Below are 23,311 nucleotides of genomic sequence, written 5' to 3' on the forward strand. Positions count from 1 at the left end.
ATCGTGAATAAAGTGCATGCACCAGGGCTGATGTGCCACTCGTCATTAATGATTAATACGCAGTATTGATTGGCTGTGTTTTGGGGATTAGGGCCTCTGTTTGACTAAGAGCTCAGTGTTCGGCTGTGGGTGGTTTTGGTGATGTTTTCTGCATTTTCTAACATCTGACTGTACTTACAGGGGGACTTTTCTCTCAGTATCAGGTCGAGCTGTGATCGGATGTTTAATCCCCCCAAAAGAAACTTCACAGCAGAGATCTCAGTCTGACTTCAGCCCAGTGTTGTAAAACTGTCTTCATCGTCCTCAGAGCACAAACAATGAAACTGCTGCTGCCATTTATTCTCCTGACAGCCCGACTGACCACCGGTAAGAAAGTTTTAACATCATAATTGTCTTTAATTATGAATGTCAGTCACTTATACATCATATTGTTGTTATGAAGATCCTAAATGTTTGAATTTATTATGTATTTTAAATCAAACTCAGAGCAAAGGCCTGTTTAGTAACTGTCTGTGTGTGTGTGTGTGTGTGTGTGTGTGTGTGTGTGTGTGTGTGGGATATATTGGGAGTATTATGTAATAAATTAAAAGTGCATGAATGTCAGTGGTGTAGGAAGTATTCATTTTTATTTTTATTTTTTACTTAAGATAAAGTATCAATATCTCACTGTGACAGTACGACTCCACTACAAATAAAAGTCCTGCATTCAAAACTTTACTTTACGAAAAGAATCTAAGTATTAAATGCAGCAAAATGCACTTTAACACTTTATTTACTCTGCCTACAGGTAGTTTATAGAGTATCTGTAACCTTTCAACAGCTTATTAGTTGAAATCCAACAGTTTATCTTTATTCTGTAAAACTTTAACAGATTATCTAAAGAGTTCATGTCACAATTTATTGACATATTCTCAGAATACTTGTGCTGAACTTGAACTTTCCCCTCAAGCTATGCAGCATAAGTTGAATTGTTTAGTTTCAGCTAAATTATTATGAAGTTAATCGTCACATATACTCTAGACAAACATCTACAGAATAAAGTAAAACAGTTGAATTTCGACTAACAGGCTGTTTAAATGTTAAAAATACTCTATGAACTATCTGTAGGCAGACTAAATAAAGTGATACCAAATGTACTTAAAGTATCAAAAGTAAAAGTATCTGTTCCCTGTCAGTGTTTTATTATTATTATTATATATGGATATTTGGATTAATATTACTGCTGCATGAATCTGTATGTTGCATTTTACCACTGTAGATGTTTAGGTTGTGTTAATTTTAACTCCTTTATATATTGTTGGAGAGTGTCATCTACAACACTGTGTCATATTGTGAGAACTACACATCCCTAAAAAGTTTTCATGGTGCCAGAAAAACAGGCCTGTTTTCAACTGTGTGACGATGCAGTTTCCACCTGATCCAATAGGGATTTTATTTAGTTTATGTACCTTAAGAAGTAGGGGACATTTTTCAATACGTAAAGCAACACAAGAATGTTGAAACTATTATTATTATTATTGTTGTTTCACTGGACAGGAAATGGATGAAAACTTGTAACCCGTGAAGTAACTAAAGCTGTCAGACAAATGTAGTAAAGTAAATAATCAAGTACAGTACAAGTACCTTCAATTTGTACTTAATAACATTACTTGAGTGAATGTACAAAATGAAATTCCTTCACTGTAAGGGATTCATAGTTATTTAATTGTCTGTGTTATGAGGAGTCTAACTTTTTGGTTTTATTGTGTATTTAAGAATCAGATTAGGAGTAAATGTTTGTTTAGTAACTGTGTGTTTATGAAGAAATATGTAAACTACAAAAAAATAAAATAAAATAAATCCTTGACACAACCAGTTATTTTCATTTTATATTTTTAGATTAGGATTATTATGTTAAAAAAAATTGGTATTGCTTGACATAAACCAATAGCAGTAATGATAGCTGTAATAGTAATTGTGGTCTGTTGCTGTTTAAAAGTTTCTCTGGTCTCACAAACCAGCAGCGGCGTCTTGGTCCAAAGGTTATATGTGAGCAGGCTCGTGCCCAAATGTTGCAGCTGGTGCCAGTGAGCACCTGCACTCCAGTTCAAACCCCGGACTAAACACATAGAGATACAGTCCTGACAGTCAGCCTGAGTTTTATTGTTTTGTTCTGCGTAAACAGGTTACCGCAGCCCTCTGAATGACTTCCAGCGCTCAGAGGGCAGAGAGCTGGTTCCCACCTCCTGGAACTCGGCTCGAGTGTCGTCGTTACCGGGCCTGAACCTGGAGGACTGTGCCACACGCTGCTCACAGTCTCTGGACTGCAGGTATCCAACCTTCACTTTAACACAGTGGCTTGAAAGCATCACTAGGCATCCTTTTTATTCAGCAAGGACATTAGTTATTACTCATGACTTTATTTAACTGCATGAATTAAAGAAGATCACTTTGTGTTAGACCTGTAAACTTGATGGCTCAGGAAGTGATTTAAAGGACACACCTGGTGATAATCTATATTTTTTTGGTTTAGCAACATTAAAGGTTACAGACAAACAAAAATAACCACAAGGAAACATGGAAGATAAACATTAACCTATCAAAACATTAAAATATATTTGCACAATAGGGCTGCAACTAATGATTATTTTCACTGTCAATTTCTTTGTCAGACATTTTCTTGCTTAATTGATTGGTTGTTTGGTCTATAAAATGAACACACCACATGAAGAGTAGTGGACAAATGATGACCGTTTCCTAAAGCCCAAAATGACGTCCTCAAATGTCCGGTTTTGTCCAAAACCCAAAGATATTCAGTTTACTGTCACAGAGGAGTAAAGAAACTAGAAAATATTCACATTTAAGAAGCTGAAATCTGTCAATTTTTGATTCTTTTTCTTGACACAAGTACTGAATTATCAATTACTAAATTAGTTGGCAATTAATTAAAAAGTTGACAACTAATCGATTAATCGTTGCAGCTCTAACGTGCAGTGACAAGCACCAAATGAGTCATTCATCACTCTACTTATGAGAACTTTAAAATCAGGCAGAGCGACCAGTTCTCTTAGTTTTAAGTCTTTGTGAAGGCCGTCCCAAGTGAAAGCAGCAGAGCACATAAAATCTTTCTTACCCAGCTCAGTCTGTGCATTTGGAACAAACAATAACACCACATCTTGTGATCTCAGATTTTTACCACAGTCAGATCAAAACCAACAATGAAGTGATCATACTAACAAATATTATCTGTGTAGCCAAAATCTGTGTATTATCTGTGTGCCGTAGATGTCAGTTCTTCTAATCTATTACAGCTGCACTGATGCACTACATGAGATGTTCCTTTATTACCATGAACACGCTGTAGTTTATTTTGAGTCAGTCCCACATACACCGTCCTGCTGCTGGAAATACTCAGTAAAACTCTCCTGAGTCCAGATCTTTGATAAACCCACTTCACCAAGTTGACTAACTCACCTGGCACCATGAAATAAAAGTTTCCCAGTTAAAAAAGTCATCGATCCAATGAGTTCTGCAAAGGGACAAACAGTTAGCCAATCTGCCATGGGTGGGACTGACGTCAAAGTCAAGCTGTAGTACCAACAATGGCGAATGCCATAGACAAGATAGATACTGCTATCGAGGCTGTCCTAAATTTGAAAACAAAACAAAAAAAAAAACAACAACAACAATTCAAATTCAAAGTCTTGAATTTGATATGACACCCTTGATTAACAAATTACTTTACATAGATGGCGTGTTATCTCATTATTTCCTGACATCGTAGTTTGTTTTTACTTGAGTCAGTTCCACTCTTACAGTTTGCAGGCATGGCTACACATCCGTTTAGACTTGAGATGACATTAGGTTCGACCGTTGGTCTCTAATGATTGCTTAGAGAAAATCAAATCCCCCTCTCCCACAGAAATCAGTTAGAGTGATGCAATGTCAGACTGCAGATGGAGATGACAGGTCTGTCTGATACCAGGCAACCAGATGTGTATTAATCCATTTACTACTGTTTAAGTAATAGTAGTAGTAGTTTGTTTCCTGCTGTTGAAGGAAAGGGGCGGCAGTAGCTCAGTCCGTATAGGGACTGAGCTACTGCCAAAGCGTTTCCGGTCCACGTCCCCAGTCAGTTTGGTGTCAGTTTGAATCCTTGGCACTTTTGAGATGCACCTAAGCAGGGGGGTTTGGAGGTGTGACTACTCGTGTCTCTCGCCATCATGTCTTAAGATCAGAGCAAGTGATGTTTTTATTGCTGACAGAAATGATGGCCAACACTGTGAAAATTAGACTTGAGCAGCCCCAGAGATCTTTTTATGTCTGCATTAGTTTATTAGTTTATGATCATTAGTTCTATTAATGATCTTAGAAGCTCACTGATTCATATCTCAACATTAAGAAATAAAGGCTAAACCCTTTCATCAGAATACCTTCTTGTAAGTTTGTATGCATCAGTGTTCAAAGCTTTGACATGAAAATATCCCTCAACACCAGAGCGTTCAACTACGAGACCCGTCCAACTGTCTCCTGTAAACACCTGCCCTGGGTGGGTGACGGGAGCAACGCAGAGGTGAAGAGGAACGTGAACTGTGACCTGTATGAGAAGAAGGGTAAGACTCATTATGTGATGTTACACAGATCAAGGTGACTGATCAGTACTGGAGTGGTTTTGACTGGTTTGTTTTTTATTGTGAAGTCTATGTCAGGAAGTGCATCGTAAGTAAAGGAGAAGACTACAGAGGGAAAGTCTTCACCACGAGAAGCGGGCTCACCTGCCAACAGTGGTGGTCCAAGTTTCCTCACGATCACAGGTGACACAGATTCATCATTGATCTTTCATACAGTGAAATCAGGCACATTGGAGTTAAAGTGAAAAGGACTATGAGGTTAAATAGATGGTATTCAACTTAAATGGAGTTTGAAGGGGCAACACATTTTTACTTTCAACTTGTCCATTATGGCAGCTTGGTCATTGGCCCTACACTTCAAATTGACGCTCCAGGACCTTAAGTGTCAGTTTTAGACGTGTCAGTTTCCACTTGTTACATGCAAACAGTGTCTTCAAAATAACCTTCAGAAACACAGTTTATGCCACCAAAAGTATTTGGTTAGTTTTAGGAAGAGATCGTGGTTTGGATTAAAATGGCTTTTGGTTTTCCATGAGACACTAGCGGTCTCTTTGGTGAAAGTCCTGCATTTGTTTGACACATCCATCCACCCTGACCTCCTATGTACTTACACAGGCTTCAGACGTCAGTTGCTCTGAGTGTCTAATGCAGCAGATGGGTTTACACTGGAATTATGATGCATTTACGTGGAATCAGGGAGATGGTAGACAGCAAATCAGATATCATTTTAGTGGCAAGAACAGGACCGCAACATTAGGTGAGGCAGGCAGAGAATGGCGGCAAGGGTAACTGCAGACACCACTAACAGTCCACATTAAGCTCCTTCACACAAGGAGAAAACATGACTAATCTTGACCTAATTACAAATAATAATAAACATAAAATAAATGCATTTAATATATTCTATTTTATTCTTTGTAAATAATACAGCTCCACCATTGCAACATTAGGGTCATGCATGTTTCATTTTTCTGTCCTTCTGTCCATTTAGTGTCTGCCTGAATCCATGTGAACACAGCTTTTCAATCAGGACAGACAGAAGAATGGGTAATACGGGAAATATGAGCGCCCAGATTAACAGATGGTTTGTGCCGATTAGGAAGTCTTTGGCGCTTGGGCACCAGAGGGAAATATTTTGTGATTTAGGGACATCTGAGTGGCAGCAAGATAAATCCCTCCATGGAGTCCAGACAGTGGTGGTGGTGGTGGTGGTGGCTGATGAGTCTGAGGCTGATGACTGCTGAGGCATATGAGGCTGATGAATCTGTAAAGACTAGGTGGTGATGGCGAGGTGGAAGGTGTGCACGACTGCAGCAAGAAAGAACCATATTTAAAATGAGGAGCAGTAAGATGATAGGCTGACAGAGAAGGTGTGTTGCTGTGCTATTGGCTGATTGTAAATCAGGTGATGAATCAATTGACAGACCCAGACAATGATGCCAAGAGATAGAGAGTGAGCGTGCCTGCAGGGAGTGAATGGCAGTGAGAAAAAAAACTTATTAAAAAAAAATATTGTCTTACTGACTGAACTTTTGCCTGAGCTTCATTAGTAGAAAGCACAGTGCATCTCATACAGACGCTACAGTGTGCCTTGTGTGTTGGTATCGGATGCAGAGATACTTGAAAAACAGTAAATATGACAACTTAATTAAAGCTCCACTAATCAATACAATACAAAACCAATGGCTGTGTGTAATGTGACAGGAGTTACTCACATTAAACTAAATGACTCTGTGGTTCCTCTCACCTCATCAGAGCTTTTAGCACTTTGTATTGGTTTTCTTGACTCTCATTGACCTTGTTTCCAACAGCAGATGGCAGCTGTTGTCAATATGTATCAGTACTATGTGTTTTTCATTCATAGTGGATTTCTGTTGCTGCCAAGTGTCTGGAAAAATGATACAGCTTCAAGTTCATTTCTCCAATTACTTCCTGTTCTCTAAAATTGTGAGGCTGTGTATAGAAAGGGCTCCAGCTCACACACTGTTGCTCTGACGTGGATGTAAACACCCTCAAATTAAAGCTGAGAGTCGGCACTTTAACATGTTACATTTCCAATCCAAAGCTGGGAGTACAGAGCTTGTAAAATAAACAAACGTGACACTGCTCCAAAACATTTTGACTGCTCTGTATAATAAGTGAAAAACTCTCTGTTGGTCTCAGGTGGACTCCCACAGCTACCAACGGTCTGGAGTTGAACTACTGCAGGAATCCAGATGGGGATCGGATCGGCCCGTGGTGCTACACCACCGACAATGAGCGACGTTATGAAAGCTGCAACATCCCCCAATGCAAAGATGGTACATTTCATACGTTTCCATAAATCAGGGTGTACAAGTGTGATGGGAAAAGATTTATTTGCAGGTCCTGAAATTTCTCAGTTATTTTCTAGGCTTCTTGGAACAAACTATATAATTTGGTCATGATTATAGGAAAATTGTGATAAACACAGTGATTAGTCGCTCATTAATTTGAGATTTTAAAGAGAGATTTGGGAAAATAACAAGATAGTTTCACAGTTGGGTGCAGCTTATAAGCAGATGTTGACTTCTCATCCTTTAAAGAACCCTTAAAAACTGATCGAAATACATTTAAACCAGAGGAAGTATTCACCTATTTCGCTGGAAACTTTGCTCCCCATGCTGAGGTGTATGTTCTCCTTTACTTTTAAATTGCACAGAAAACCAAATTTCACATTGTTTGCATGTTCAGCTAACTTCCTGCCTGCTGTGAACTGACTCAAAGATGATTGCTTTGGTAAAAGAAGGTTGTAATTACCAAGTGTACCAATTGAACACCATCTCCCCCATCATTAGCATCAAATTACAGGGTCTTCTCCAGGAACCTTACTAAGACGTTACAATTTTATCAGCTCATTTCAGGGGAATTATTTGGATATTATGAGACCTGTAAAATCAAATGTTTCTGTATCGGTGACGTTTTTTCTTCTTCTCATACTTCTGACTTAAAGCTGTGTTTGTGGTTTTGTTTGCAGACGTGTGTATCACATGTAACGGAGAGGACTACAGAGGGCAGGTCGACCACACTGTGAATGGCAGAGAGTGTCAGAGATGGGACCAGCAGTACCCGCACCAACACATCTACCAGCCTGAAAAGTACTCGATGAGTCATCACTACATTATCCGTCATGTGCCTGATCAACCAGATTATTCAAACATGTTAATGTCCTGTGTTTTTTTTTTGTTTTTTTTTTACTGTGGACATAAAAAATCTTCATGTATATTTCAGATATCCTGATAAGAGTTTAGACGACAACTACTGCCGTAACCCCGACGCCTCTCCGGTGCCCTGGTGTTACACCACAGACCCTGATGTGGAGAGGGAGAACTGTGAGATCAGCAAGTGCAGTAAGATGTTGCTTTTGTTACAGTAACACTGTTAGAAACACTTTCAAAAAGATTGCAGATGGAATGAGTAGTTGATTGAAAGAAAACTGATCTACAGGGTGCCCAGTAGCATGCCGAGTAGAGCAGGCGTCCCATGTACCAAGGCTATGTCCTTGCCACAGTGGCCCGGGTTCAATTCTGAACTGTGGCCTTTTGCTGTGTGTTGCACCCTCTTTCTCCCTGTTTCACACTCATCCTGTCCTGTTTAATAAAGGCACAACCCCATAAAAATAATCTTTAAAGAAGGACAACTAATCTACCATTATGAAAATGGATGATTTGCTTTTTTTCTGGAGGTGAAATTGGCAAAATCTACTCTGTTTCCATTTCCTCAAATGTGAAGATTTGCTGCTTTTCTTTGTCCTCATTTATAGCTAACTGAATATATCTGGGTTTCTGACTAGTGGCTGGACAAAACAAGACATTTTCACTACAGACCAGGGGCCACATACAGCCTAATTTGACCTCAGGTGACCAGTTAAACTATTGCATAATACCTTATAAATAACATAACCTCTGCATGTTTCCTTCTCTTTTAGTGTAAAAAAGTAAAAGTACATTCTGAAAATGCTCATTCATTTAAACAAATGATTAACAGCTGAGCGCCACTTGTCCCTCTAAGAAGTTGAATGCTAACTGTCTTAAGAAAAATAATTTTAACAGTGTGTCTCAGTTTTCCCACATTCAGTCAGTTTAGTACTCACTGTCATTACATGTTCATTTGTCTACATATTTCCAGTCCTTTATAGTTACCCTGGCATCAACACACCAAACTAAAGTGGAACTTCAGGAAAGCAATCCAGGTAATATTAAAAAGTCTTTATTGTAGTGGCTAAAATCATCAAAAGAGCCAACATGTTTCCACCACTGCAGGTCTGTGTCAGGGCTTTCAAAACATGCAACACAGGTATGGCCACACCCACTCTTACCAAGGGTTTAATGTGTTCTATGCCCTCTATGCATTATTGTCTATTTGTTCCACCTGTCATGTCATTATATGGGTCATGTGATGGCCTCCGATGGTTCCTGCCGCTATATAGGTGGGGCCATACCTGTGCCCAGATGAAGACCTGCAGTGATCAAAACAATGTTGGCTCTTTTAATGATTTAGTCACTACAATAAAGGCTTTTTAATATTCCCTTCCTCGTTTTTCTATATTTTTCGGAGTGCCTGGATTGCCTTCCTGCCAGTCCTGTTGTTTCCTGTTCTCCACGAGCACCCGACACAAGGTTTTGACCTATGTTTGTATATACAGAGCAACCAGTCATCTCTCTCCTTTTTAAAGTGGAAGCTGTTGAGGAAGCAAGTTCCTGCCTTACAAACCATTTACAAGTCTGACGTTTAGGCGGTGCCTTGGCAGTATGGTTCCACCCATATTGTTTTAAGATATATATTTGATACAGATTATTTTGTACTGGAGCTGCTGATTGACAATATTTACACAATGTTCAGCTTCTTTGAATATGATCAAGATAAGTATTCATTGTTTTTTTAAGAGCTGTATTCAGGTCAGAGTGAAAAGCCTCTGAAGCAGCATTTTAAATGAAGTATGTACTCACAAGTGCATCAGTATTAGGTGTATTAAGTCATCCAGCGGGCTGGAATGGACCCTTTGGTGAGCCGGTTCTGGCCCGCAGGTCATATGTTTGACACCCGTGGTACAGACCACAGGATTAATTGATTAATCAGGACAATAATTGGAGGATTAATCGATGAAAATAAAAGCATACGCTGCAGCTCTAAATAATATGTTACTGTACTGTTTAGTCTCCTAAGTTTTCTTCAGACCTTGTTGCTTGTTTCTTGTTGTTTTGTTTTTGCCATTACTTCCCTCCGGCACAATCGAGGGGACATGAGCTAAATTGAGTTGATTCCTGCGGCGTTAGGAGACACAGCAGAATTAGAGAGTCTCATTAAGTCGCTGTAATTAAATTTAGAAAAATCACCTTTTTGGTGTTTCTGCAAATTACTTCCCAAATTGTGAGACATTTCAAAATTGCCCCAATGATTCTCTTTGATTTAGGAGTAAATGCGAGCTGATTGGAGCCCTGCATTGTCTCACGGGGTTTCAGGTTAATTAAAGGTTAATTACAATGTTTTTCATTATTTTATTTGGCTTAACATGACTTGTTTACATTTACATTTAGTTTCTGTGAGTTTTACTGTGGTATAGCTTTCATTAGGAGTAGGTAGGCATTGTAGTGGTATACAATTATTTTACAAATATACATATAAACAAAATTTAAAGATTTGACAGAAGGTAATACATATTTAATACTTTTCAGCATTTTTATTTGATTATCTAACATTTATTTACCCCCCCAAAAAACCTCATTGAAGTTAAAAAAAATCTCCTTTACAAGAGTGTCTTGGACTTGGTTTGTTTAATATACAATTATTCATGCAGTCTCATTAGTTTTCAGGCTTCTTCTTCTTCTTTTTCTCTGATTCTGTTTTGAAAGGGGGATTTTATTTAATATAATACATGACACACGAAGGGGGACTCAAATGCTGAACTTTTAGCTTCAGAAGACAATTAAATAAATAAACCCAAGCAGGGCATCAGTGTTTTCTCCAGTATTTCGACACAGGTTGTGCAAGACGACACCGGCAACATTGGCATTTCCACTGAGGACAGAGACCACTGAGGCCAAACAACTATAAGACAGCACCATCTTGTGGTGCAGCCAGTGTTGAGTGTTGGGGGGTTCACTTTAAAATTAAACAATTCAGATCCTGGTTTTAAAAAATAAACTATGCATATACAAGGAAGTTGGTCTCCTTACAAAAAAAAATGAAATACCCGCCCTAATCTTTGCAATGTCATGAAAAAACAAAAGTATATTTTAATCTACACTTCGTGGAAGTGAGTAGGAATCTTTCTTACACAATCATGGACTTTTAAAAAGAAGTCAGATCAATTATAGAGCCCCTCCAGACATGTGTCTGAGACACAGAAATACTCCTCTTGGAATTATAATGTGTCATTGCTATAATTTTACCTTGATGAATAATATCCAGTCTTTCTCCCTCACTGAAAACCCGGAATGTATGAATATGCAGATGAACAGTTCATTTGCAAAAACAGATAAGAGCCAGTCTTAAAATGAATAAATCACCAGTCTGATTGATATTCCTTTCAGTGCACAATGGCAAAAACATGATTTATGAAAATGTAGATATCTTATCAGAACAACTGACTTCTGCACATGCAAAAAAAAAAACATGATTTAAGAAAATAAATGAAAACAGAGATATCTGTTTTGTTTCAAAGATGTCGCCTACACCACCACAAAGTAAATTTTCAGTCTGTGTGCAGGAGCATTTAAGTCTCCACATCACACCTCTGTAAGTTACATGTTGAACCATGATTGAGTTTTAAAGATTGGCTCATTGTAACGTCACAAAATCATGCCTGTGTGTAGGCTACATAGCTTAAAGTTTAAAGGGACAGTTCACCTTAAAATCAAAAGTACATATATTTCCTCTTACCTGTAGCACTATTTATCAGTCTAGATTGTTTTGGTGTGAGTTGCTGAGTGTTGGAGATATTGACTGTAGATGTCTGCCTTCTCTCCAATATAATGGAACTAGATGGCACTGAGCTTGTGGTGCTCAAAATGCTGAAAAAAAACAAAAAAAAAAACATTTGAAATTTAGCAGCAATGTCTCTTTCCAAAAATCATGATCTGCTTACCCAAGATAATCCACAGACCTTGTTGTGAGCAGTTTCATGGAGGAACTATTTTCTTTCCGCTGACTGTATCACCACACAGAAGGAAGTGTGCATCTACTCATCGACAGGAGGCTTGTGCTCATGACAGTGCGAGATCTAAACATTAATGGCGCCCTCCTCAGCTGAGCTGTAATGTTAGCTAGCTCAGTGGTGCTAAGTGAGCTAGCAGTAGATGCACCCTTTCTTCTGTGTGGTGATGCGGTCTATGGGTACAGTTCAGTAGAGAGAAAATAGTTCCTACATGAAACTGCTCACAACAAAGTCTGTGGATTATCTTGAGTGAATGGGTGGACTATGTGGAAAAAGACCTGTATGTAGATATACATGGCTCAACGAAAACACAACAGTTCTTAGTTTCAGGTGATTATACACTAATAAAAATATAGTTATGAATATCATATACCATTTCTGCTAATATGTCCACCTAAACCCAAAACACTTGACCTTTAATTTCACTTCAGTAACACAACAGAAATCACAGAATCCTCTCATTATTCAGCAGCCCAATGTCCTGCTCAGACGGACCATATAAACTGACCTCACCTCTGTAACTTGCTCTTTCTTCAGCTGAGGTGCGGGTGGAGAAACGCCAGCGCTCCAGCTTCACCACCAACTGTTTCCGTGGCCGTGGGGAGGATTACCGTGGTAAAGTCAACGAGACAACATCAGGTATCCCCTGTCAGCGATGGGATGCCCAACAACCTCATGAGCATCCCTTCTACCCAAACACATATGAATGCAAGTAAGTAACACACAGTATGATGGAGGAGAGAAGAAGTTGAGTGTGTTTGAAAGATAAAAGTACTTTGGGTTATTTTCTGCACTCATTAGTTTGACATTGCTCTATTTGCTTCACATATGAATATTAATGTCAAGATGTCATTGCAGTGAAGGTTCTTGCGATCTTATTTCTGCTCTGACAGTTGACAGTAGATGATAAATCAGGCAACTCCAGATTAACAAGCGGGTCGCACTCTGAGTGGCAATGTGGATGTGAAATGAATATTAAGCTTATTTGTGACTTGGTAATCATTCATCATGCCCAAATCGATTACGAGCGTTTCAATCAGCCATTTTTTGTAGATGTTAAAAGAAGTGTTGGAAGTTGATAGTATGTTATTTTGGTATTATCTTTATATCTCTAAATTAAACATTAAACAGGCCGAGCAGATACAGTAAAATATGTCTTCACTTTATGCATTAGTGATAAGATTATTACTGTGATGCCTGTATATTTTAAATTTATTAAAAAGTTTCTTAATATTAGCTGCAAAAAATATTATGTGTTGCCTCGGTACAATCACAAATTAACTATGCATTTAACTATGCTTTTTAAACAATGACAAGCCTGATAAATATTGGACAAAATGTTTTTGATTATAATAAAAGAACCAGTTTTAGTACAGGATATTTTAAAGGAACAGTGTGTAAGATTTAGGGGGAATTAGTGGCATCTAGTGGTGAGGATTGCAGATTGCAACCAGCTGAAACATCTCATAGTGAGAATTCCTTCAGCATACTTTGGTAAGCCAACACAAAAATGTGAATGGCCCTATCTAGAGCTAATGTTTGGTTTGTCCATTTTGGGCTACTGTAGAAACATGGTAGTGCAATATGGTGGACTCTGTGGACAAGGACCCCTATATTGATTTTAATGGCTCATTCGAAGGTAACAAAAGCACAACAAATCTTAGTTTCAGGTTATTATACACTAAAGAAAACGTACTTGTTATATTCCATTTCAGCCAATATATCCCCTAAATCCTACACACTGGATCCTTTAATAACTACAATAGTTAAACATTGTTAACAGCTTTCAGCATTTTGCAGTGATTTCTGTTTATAAATGTTTAAATGGCCGAGTACCAAACTATTTACAGGTGTGACGAGCATGGGTATATTACAAGGCATAGTTGAAAGATTCAGTCAAAATTCAAAGACTCAGGATTATGGTGGAAAAAAGTTAATATAACTTTTTTTATATATTGTGTGATGCTTCAGTTTTATTTCTTGTTTTAAATGCTGCTTGTGTTTGTTTTATTTTTCTTGCTGTTTTTTATTTGATTCTACTGAAAAATGTGTTATTGTATAAGTTGTTGACAGGCTATGACAGAATAAATCTAAATCAATTCTGACTGACTTTGTGCTGCTACATCTCATCCAGGGGTCTGGAGGAGAACTACTGTCGTAACCCAGATGGGTCGGAGGCTCCTTGGTGCTTCACATCTGTGCCAGAGATGAGGACCGCTCTCTGCTTACAGATCAAACGATGTGCAGACGACATAGAGGCTGAAGGTATGACCTTCTGATTTAAATTTTAACAAAAAGAGGAAATATCAGTGTGTAGCTAACTGTCAGAAAACAGTAAGCTGACCTCAGTAACACCAGCAGGACGGAAAGAAAAAATCTGTCTCTGTCTGTCTCAATTCTGTTGGTTCATAAGCGCAAGTGCTTCATCAGTTAAAGACACATCTTTAAGTAGGTAGTCCTGTGGTACAGAGATGTAAATCCCTGCTATGCTGAGCTGGCATGCCGAGTCAAACCGAGTCAAGCCAAGCCAGCACATGTGTATGGAAAAGGGCTAAATGGTAGCTATGGCCCTGCATGAGAACAGGGAGTTTCAGTGTTGTATCCAATTTTTTACATTTTATTTTACCACTTTTGCTGCGTGCTGTAATTCATCAAGATCACTGTCATAATAATAATTTTGTTCTTTTTCTTTCTTTCTTTTTACAGATTGCTACCATGAAAATGGAAAAAACTACAGAGGCATGGTCCGCAAAACTCGTAAGGGGATCACCTGCCAGAAATGGAACGTCAACACACCTCACCTGACCAAGTATGATGATCATTTAAGTGTTGCAAAGACACATGAGAAAACAGTTGCAATGTGCAAATTTGTAGACATCTGTGACACAGGCAAAACCAAGAATGGAAAAAAGAACCTGATTGTTGTCTTTATATTTAAGCAGCTGTATCCAAAATCCAAAATGCATCATTATTCTAAGCAGGTTTTTGGTATGCTGTTGTGTATTCACACTCGAAACAGTCAGTATGTAAACAAACAAACAAAAAAAAACTTTGATTGATTAATACATTTTTGAAGGACACAGTTCTCCCACAATTCGATGAACGGAAATGGAGGAGCTCCTCACAGCTGGAAAAATTCAAACTTATTTTTTATAGTCGTGAAACAGCTCCAGGAAACACCTAAAAACATTATTGTTACAGTTTGAGTTGAGTATTACAGCAGTTATACCTATTAAATATGTTGATTTCTTTCATACTGATCACAAAAACATTTCCATAAAGATATGTATATAGTGCATACGGTACACAGTTAGTGTGTAGCATAAAACTGGGAAATAGTCTCTTGAGTTGCTTTGATACCAGCCAGAAGAAAATAAGTCTGTGTGATTTTCCAGGATAAACCCAAGGACACATCCTGAGGCGAACCTGACAGAGAACTATTGTCGTAACCCAGATGGGGACCAGCACGGACCCTGGTGCTACACCACTGACCCCAAAACTGAGTTTGACTACTGTGCCATCAAACAGTGTGGTACATAACTCTGCTGTCTTTCTATATTTGAACATCTTCAGAGGAGTTTAATGCTCTGCGTGATGACAATTCATCCAGAGCTTCTGTTTCCTGAATTTAACGATTCATCTGTTTCTTGTTGTGTCACACAGCTGGAGAGAAAGTGTCCATGACTGAACCAGTAGGTCAGTTTCTGAATGAATATGAAGCAACATTTCAGTGTTGACAACAAGCCTTTCTGTATTTTGTTTGTTTGTTTTTAATAATATGTCACCTCTTTGTGAACACAGAGAAGGTGGAGTTCAGTGAGTGCGGGAAGAGAGATGACCGCCTCCCGAAGACGAGATTGCGTATCGTGAATGGGGTTCCTGGGAACTCACCATGGACAGTGAGCCTCAGAGACAGGTGAGTCTGAGAACTGTTTGAGCTGGACAAGAATGTGTATAGTAAAATACACCCTGACCTCTGACCTCTTGTGTGCAGGAAAGGAAACCATTTCTGTGGAGGATCCTTGGTTAACCCCAGATGGGTGATCAGCACCAAGCAGTGTTTCTCCTCCTGGTAAACTTTATTTATTTTAAAGTTTTTGGAGTGCAGCCCATCAGCAGGGTGTTCGCACTGTCATTGTGAACAATTAGCACTTAGCTCAAAGCACTGCTGTGCCTAAGTAACCTACAGCCTCAGAGCTGCTGCTAGCATGACTGCAAACTCTTAAAGCCTCTTCACAGCAGCGATGTGAATTTGCAACAGCTGCAACAATGGTTCAATAAAAGGTTTAAACAGATTCGCACCAGCTCACTCTGCAGAAAAAAATATGGATTCATCATGCAGTGACGATGACCTAGTCCTCCACCTCCTCAGTTGACAAAGTAGAGGATATTTTGGGTACTTCCACTTTTACAGGGAAAGAGAAGAGTCCCACTGCCTCATACAGTACCTGAAGCTCTACCACAGCTGGTTCCAGACATAATTTTGGGTCCTTTCACACCTGCCCTGTTTGGTTCGCTTTAATTGAAGTAAGGTTTGTTTGCTTCCTCAGTGCGGTTCGTTTGGGCAGGTGTGAACACAGCAATCACACTCAGGTGTGCACCAAAACAACCAGGCCGAGACCTTCTTGAAGAGGTGGTCCCTGTCCGGGTACAAACAAACTCTGGTGTGGTTTGTTTGTGGTGAGAACGTGTTCTGACCTCAATCTGAACCAACTGTAGTCACATGACACATTGTTTGGGTTAAACATGAGCATGTTACAGTCCTGGAGGATTATTAATGTGCACCTCCTCCTTTACTGCCTTAATATGCACATCCAGCACATCCAATGCATCAAAACATTGTTTTTTTGTAGTTGGAGCTGTGCCTTGTTTTCAAAAGGCGTGGCTAAAATGACCAATGACAGCAATATAGTCCACGATGACCAGCGCTAAAATCAACCTGCGTAGTTGTCCTCTACTTGTACTTAAACTCTTCTTCAACTTTTTGTTAACCTCCTGGATTTTTCCCGCATGGAAATTCTGACCAATCAAGAGCAGCTTTCCTGCACAAGGCATTTTATCTGGTCCGCTTATAAATGCTGCAGTGAGAACACGAACCAACTCTACGCAATTATACAACTTTGTAACAAAATTAGTCCCTGATTCAGACCAAAGCAAGACAACTCTACGTCTGAAGGCACCCTTATGATTTAAGATTCACCCCCCTGTACAGTACAATCAGGAGAGACATGTTTTGGTTAGGAAAGAAAATATTTAATTACAAATGCACATGAGAATGGAATGTGAAAATGTGAAAAGTCTTTGGTGATTAGACCCCATTGAGATGGTGAGGAGGGTGATGGATCCGTAGCCAATTAGGGAACCCCCCCAGGGTCTAGACGCTGGTGGTGGTAGAGGAAGTGGAGAAGAGATGAGGATTAGATGGATGGGTGCTGATGATCCGGATGAGAAGAGGAATGAGTCTTCGGGTTTATCTTTGACCTTGGATGTGATGGCTGGAGGTGAACGGGGTGGAGGAGGGGCAGGGATTCTGCCTAGAATGACAGCTGAAAGCGGCAGAAGAGAGAACAGATTTAAAATCTTGTAGTGACAACCTGATTGACTGATGGAGGCCGTGGCTAATTACGAGAGGACAGCAAGAAAAGTGATTGAACTTACACTGAGCTTCATTTGGCCTGGCTGATTTTGTTGTAAATATGTTTATTTCTGTGGTAAAGTCAGGCATTTTAAGCTGGGGGTCTGTGGGGATTGACTCACTCTTGGAGCCAGTCTCAAGTGGCCATTCGAGGAACTGCAGCTTTTAGCCATTCTGCGTTGGCTTCCTTTTCCAGTCCCGGAAATTGCTGCTTGTGCGTTCATAAAAATCGACTTTGTTCCAAGGCTTTATTGTTGCATAATATCCACATTCTTTGTAAAAGTACTCTTGATAAAAAAATAAATATTAACATGTGAATTAAACACACAAAAAAAAATGGCCATAGTGTGTGAAGACCTTTGGTATTGTCAATGGAAAAGCAGTATTTAATTACTTGAGTTCTCCTTAAAGACTTAAGGATATTTCAAGTTGTACTTTGCTTGTCTGCATGTGTGCACAGCTACGTGGACCTGCCCGGGTACTCGGCCATGATGGGAACTCTGTATCGTGATCCACAAGAAGGAGAGCCTGGTGTGCAAACCATCCCCCTGACCAAGATCGTCTGTGGACCCTCAGAGTCTCAGCTGGTCATGCTACAACTGGAATCGTGTGTACTGTCAAGTGCCCCCAGCACCCACACACACACACCCACCCAGACGTACCAATAATTTGGTTCTGCCTCTCTTCTGTCTGTAGCCCGGCCCAGTTTAATGAGCGTGTCTCTCAGATCTGCCTCCCTCCTGAGCGCTACATTGTAGCCGAGGGGACGAACTGTGAGATCGCAGGATGGGGTGAGACGAGAGGCAAGTATAATCCTTTGGCAATGATAACTTGACACTGAATTAACGACATGCTGCACTTCATGCGACTACAATATGCTTCAATTGTAGTAATTGATAATAGATGACTTACTTAGAACAAGCATCTTGTTTCTGCCCTTGAAGTAATGTCGCATCTAAATGAACGAGCTATTCAGACCGTTGAGCAACAGATGGCGTTGCTATTTCCAGACCCATTCCACATCTGTCCACCTTCCTTTTTTTCTTTTCTCCATCTCTCTAAACACATTGGCTGCTAACTCATTCCGCCTTCTTGCTGCTTTTCAAGGGACTGGAGATGAGACTGTCCTCAACGTGGCCCACATACCAGTTCTTAGTAACAAGGAATGCAACAAATACTTCAGAGGTCGTGTTCGTGAGAATGAGATGTGCACGAGCTCTTTCCAGGGAGGGGTGGGTGCCTGTGAGGTAGGTGAAAAGAGTTCACAGTATTAAAGCTTTAATGTGACTGTTTTAACTTTCTTTTTTGTTTATCCTGGAGCTGCAGCAGTTCCTCCATTGACAAATTTTAAGATTAATATTTATGATTGCATTTTGCCTTTATTAGATAGGTTAAAGTAGAGATGCATTGTGGTTAATATGGCATGCGTCTAGGTCACCATGACAAAACGGACAGTTTTCTTTGACATTTACGGCAGAGGTATTAAAGGAATAGTTTGACATTTTGAGGAATACGCCTATTCACTTTCTTATCAATAGCTAGATGAGACTGATACCACTCTCGTAACTGTTAGCTAAATAGAACCAGCTAGCTTAGCACAGCTATCATGGCTCTGTCTCACAGAAACAAAACCCACCTGCTAGCACCTTTAAAGCTCACTAAATAACACTTAAATTCTTGTTTGTTTAATTTATCCAAAACCAACCATTTGTGGTTTTGGGGGCAACTGTAAGATATTTATTGCTTCAAAAAGAGACTGGCTGTTTTGCTGTCTCCAGTTTTTATGCTAAGCTAAGCTAAGCTAACAGACTGCTGGCTACATGAGAGTGGTATCAATCTTCTCCATCAGCAGGTCACGAATAAGTGTTTCCCCAAAATGTTGAACAACTACTTTTAAAAAGTAATAGCACAATTAAAGGAGCTGTATGTGACATTCAGAGCATTAATATAGCAGCAAACAACTATTTGTCGCGTACGGATAGAGCAGAATCCTGTGTAGAGAATGAAGTCGTACTCCCTCTGTGTGTGTTGTTTGGTGTGTCACATGATGCAAATTTTTGTGTCACATTACTCACACACTTCATATTCGCGAATAACTCACGTCAGGTGTGAAATTGCAGATTCGATTAATGAACTTACATTGGTACAGTCTCAGCGTTATACGTCCCTAGAGGATCTCAATGCTGATTGAACACATTGAACATATTGAACACAATATAATGCTAGCTTTTTAGTTCTTGGTTGTGGTAGATGGTCCGGCTGCGTATGCATGTTAGCACATGTGACTCCCTGTGTGTGTGGCACACTGGCTAGCTAATCACCACCGCTCTGCTCTGTGCTTTATGGCGGTCACTGTTGATGTTGTTCCAACCCACGGTAGTGGAGCAATGTTGTTGCAGAGGCATAGCACTCATCCTCCTGTTCCCCCCGGTTAACGCTGTTAGCTCTGTTAGCACATGGATGTATAAAGAGAACTGGATAGAGTGGAAGTGGATCTTGGTTTATTCTTATTAAAGTTGTTCAGTGGCACATGAGGCTAAGAAGTTTGATTTGGACGTTATGAAATTACTTCGATCTTCTGCATTGTGAGGCCCATAGAGCAAGTGCAGTAGAGATTTACAGCGGCAGAGCGGCTAACCTCCGGCTTACCTCGGGTTTAGCCTCTCACTAACTTGAATCGGGACAAAGTGATTTATTTGTGCGGCTCCTCCAATCTTCCTAAATGTTATCAGACCAAATAGACCAAATTTGGATAGTGAAATTTGTCATTTTGCAAGGTCTGTGACACTCCAAAAAATGTATGATTTACAGATGCCTCTTTCACAGCGTAAGTCTATGGGAAAAAGTATTTTGAGCCCCATGGCATCACGTTCAGGGCGTAACCGCAGGGCGTGTCTTTAAAACCCGGGGTTGTTCCTGGAAGCTTGTGTCAGTGTTGCTGCTGTTGTCAGCGCTGTTTATGGCTTTAAGCTGCTAGCCGCCGGCTCAGCCACCTCCATGTTCAGAACTGTGTGCAGACAGTCCTGCCTCAGAATCATAGATATGCTCTAAATGTCGCGTATAGCTCCTTTAAGTGCTGAGAATTAACACTTCAAACACTGACAGTGAAGAAAATCTTTTGATGAAAATCTCTTGAAGTAAAGAGCATACAGCTATTTATATGCTCCTATAAATCAGACACATCTACCATTTGGGTAATGGAGGCGGACTGGACAAGATGTGACTGCAAGATGTTTCCAACCTCAGCAGTGACAGTCAGTCATAACAGAGACAAATAATGACTCCAGAGTGTTGTTCCTGCGTGTCTGCAGAGAGACTACGGCGGCCCTCTGGCCTGTCAGAACAGGGACTGCTGGGTACTCGAGGGTGTCATCATCCCCATGAGGCGTTGCGGACACCCGGGGCAGCCCAACATCTTCATCCGAGTCTCTGTCTACGTGGACTGGATCAAGAAGGTCATGGAGATGGCTTAGAGACAGAAACTGCCATCCAACAGGGACTCATCAAATCTGCTGTCAAAGCCCTTAAGACCAGTTATTCACTTATTAACCATAGACATGTTCCTTCTCGGATGTCTATTTTGCATTAAAAATGTTAATAATACATTAAAATGTATGGTCAGATTTCACTACACAAGTTACAACAAGACTATATTAAAAAGACACATACATTCATGGAGAAAATGCAAAGACAGCACAGTAATTTGTTACAGTATATCTGCTTTAACCCTCTAACACCTGGATATTTAAACCTTTGAACCAAGAGCAAATTAGTTTGATTTCTTTTGAAAACATGGGAAAAAAAGGCAATGAACAAGTTCACAAGAAATGTCCCGCATATTGCAAGAAATTAGTAGATTTAGAAAATTATCTTTAATAAAGTGGTAGGGGAAATGTTCAGTAGACTATATTTATAATTAACACAATTATATATTTAATTCATAATTTATTTTTACATAATTATTATTATTATTATTATTATTATTATTATTATTTTTAAGCACTTTTTTCCAGTTAATTTCCTTTTTTCTGTCTAATTTTCAGGTAATTTTCTTGTACTTTTTACTAAATTCTTGCTCATTTTTGTCTCATTTCTTCAGTAGTTGTTCATTGCCTTCTTCCCACATTTTTTTTTAGATCCAATTTGCTCAGGATTTGAAAGAGTTAAATACTTTTTTGTATGCATTTATATCTAGTGAATTTTTCCAGCCAGAGTCACTAACTCTCAGTTCACCAGCAGGGACATTTAAAGTCATGATGCCCTCGATACAAGAGGCCAAAATCAGACAGAATAAGTACAAAACAAAATATTATCAGATGCAAATAATGCAGAGATTTAACATAAAATGTAAGTAAAGTAAACTTTTCATGAAGTCCCCCCATTTAGTGTTTTTATAAACATTTAATAATGGTTTTAAATAAACTATAATGCAGTTGAAAGCGGATTTAAGGAGATTTTGAGTGTTTATTAATGCACAGGATTAAAACTTGTCTCATAAAGACATTTTTTATTATTACCACCAAAGGTTTTTTCAGTTTGTTAATCAGCAGGATTACAGAAAAATGACTGGCCCTGCTTTGATGAAATTTGGTGTAAGGGTGTAGCACGGGTCAAGGAACAACCAACTCAATCTGGGAGTGGATCAGAATATTTTTTACTTTCGTTAACATTAAAGTTGGGGCATTTGGTCTGCACTCTCCAAGTGCCTTTCTAGTTACAACTGTGTTTTATTCATTATCTGTTCATACAGCAGCCTCCACTAATGGCTGACCACAAGAGGAGTTGTAGTTGTTCACAAATACATTGATAAACACTGCTTACAACTGTTTTATGGTGCATTATAAAGTGTTTATTCAATGTTTATGCACTGCTTATAAAGGCTAAATATGGGGACTTCAGGGAAAGTGGTGGGGATTTGTTATTTATTCACCAAAAATTGATGCAGGAATAAAATGTTTCCCCTCAGGTTCAGAGGAAAATAAGTGAGAATAAGTAACTCTCACTAACAGAGGAGGTGTTGGGGGGTTTACAGCACACATTTTAAGTTCCTAACATCCCCTGGAAATGCACCCTTTTACCACAAAACTGTACGCCTCCCCTCCTCTCCCTGGGAGTGAATGGAGCTCCAAAATACCTTCTTTGCCCCCAGCCTCTAAAGAAATCCCTCCTCTGCCTGTCTTTTGATGCCTGCCCCCACCTCTAAAGACATGCCTTTGTGCCTTATGCAGAACTGTATGCGCTGCACATTCTTTCTAGTTCTATAGGAGGATTTTTGTAACCCGGTCCTGATGAGCCCACGGAATTCAGCTTAAATAAACCTCAAGATCAGAGTCCGACCGAATCTCAGACACACCAGCCTGCAGAGGGCCACTGAACTCACACATAAACTCTCACACAGACACACAGACACACACACGCACAGACACACACACACACACACACACACACACAATTTCTCTCTCTCATGCAAACCTTCCCTCCCCCCTCCCTGCTCCCTGCCTCATTTCCCATTCTTTCTGATTTCTGTCTCTTAAATTTTCACGCCAACATTTTTTCCCTTTGTCTCGACAATCAGAGGATCCTGACATTTTATCTTTTGCTGAACTAAGAAGAACTGAAGTGTCGAAAATGTTACCCTTTAACTAACACGCACAGCGTTCAGAAATGGCAGGTTGACAGTTATGATTTCAGCGTCATTCTGCTCTCTTTCATTTAGTAATATTTATAGTGAATGACTAATCAAATTCATATATGACTACCACTTCTCACCAACTGTTAAAGCTTCTAGGAAACCTGAATACATTTTTAATAAATGCTGCCACACAAACATGCAAACAGCTTCTTTGTTATTTTGTATCATGCACCTGATGGTAACTGTGTGTGTGTGTGTGT

At 39.5% G+C, this 23,311-nt stretch overlaps 1 protein-coding gene across 1 annotated transcript; it reads left to right on the forward strand.

Annotated features, from left to right (window-relative positions):
* Nucleotides 1-80: 80 nt before the first annotated feature.
* mst1 (macrophage stimulating 1) lies at nucleotides 81-21,955 on the forward strand. Its single transcript, XM_049591386.1, has 18 exons — nucleotides 81-366; nucleotides 2,165-2,309; nucleotides 4,477-4,592; nucleotides 4,679-4,793; nucleotides 6,774-6,910; nucleotides 7,606-7,726; nucleotides 7,860-7,978; nucleotides 12,322-12,496; nucleotides 13,919-14,049; nucleotides 14,491-14,593; nucleotides 15,180-15,316; nucleotides 15,448-15,480; nucleotides 15,586-15,700; nucleotides 15,779-15,856; nucleotides 17,880-18,026; nucleotides 18,116-18,222; nucleotides 18,527-18,666; nucleotides 20,731-21,955. The coding sequence occupies exons 1-18, from the start codon at nucleotides 318-320 to the stop codon at nucleotides 20,890-20,892; spliced, it is 2,130 nt and encodes a 709-aa protein (XP_049447343.1). The 5' UTR covers nucleotides 81-317; the 3' UTR covers nucleotides 20,893-21,955.
* Nucleotides 21,956-23,311: the final 1,356 nt, after the last annotated feature.

The sequence above is a fragment of the Epinephelus fuscoguttatus genome, linkage group LG1, assembly GCF_011397635.1.
Source record: "Epinephelus fuscoguttatus linkage group LG1, E.fuscoguttatus.final_Chr_v1".
NCBI lineage: Eukaryota > Metazoa > Chordata > Actinopteri > Perciformes > Serranidae > Epinephelus > Epinephelus fuscoguttatus.

What these genes read in the sequence shown, in the direction of transcription:
- mst1 (XM_049591386.1), top strand. Translation starts at nt 318, where the DNA reads ATGAAACTGCTGCTGCCATTTATTCTCCTGACAGCCCGACTGACCACC. An exon ending in GTCATGCTACAACTGGAATC is followed by an intron (nt 18,027 to 18,115) that starts GTGTGTACTGTC and finishes TTCTGTCTGTAG; the next exon opens with CCCGGCCCAGTTTAATGAGC. An exon ending in AGGATGGGGTGAGACGAGAG is followed by an intron (nt 18,223 to 18,526) that starts GCAAGTATAATC and finishes CTGCTTTTCAAG; the next exon opens with GGACTGGAGATGAGACTGTC.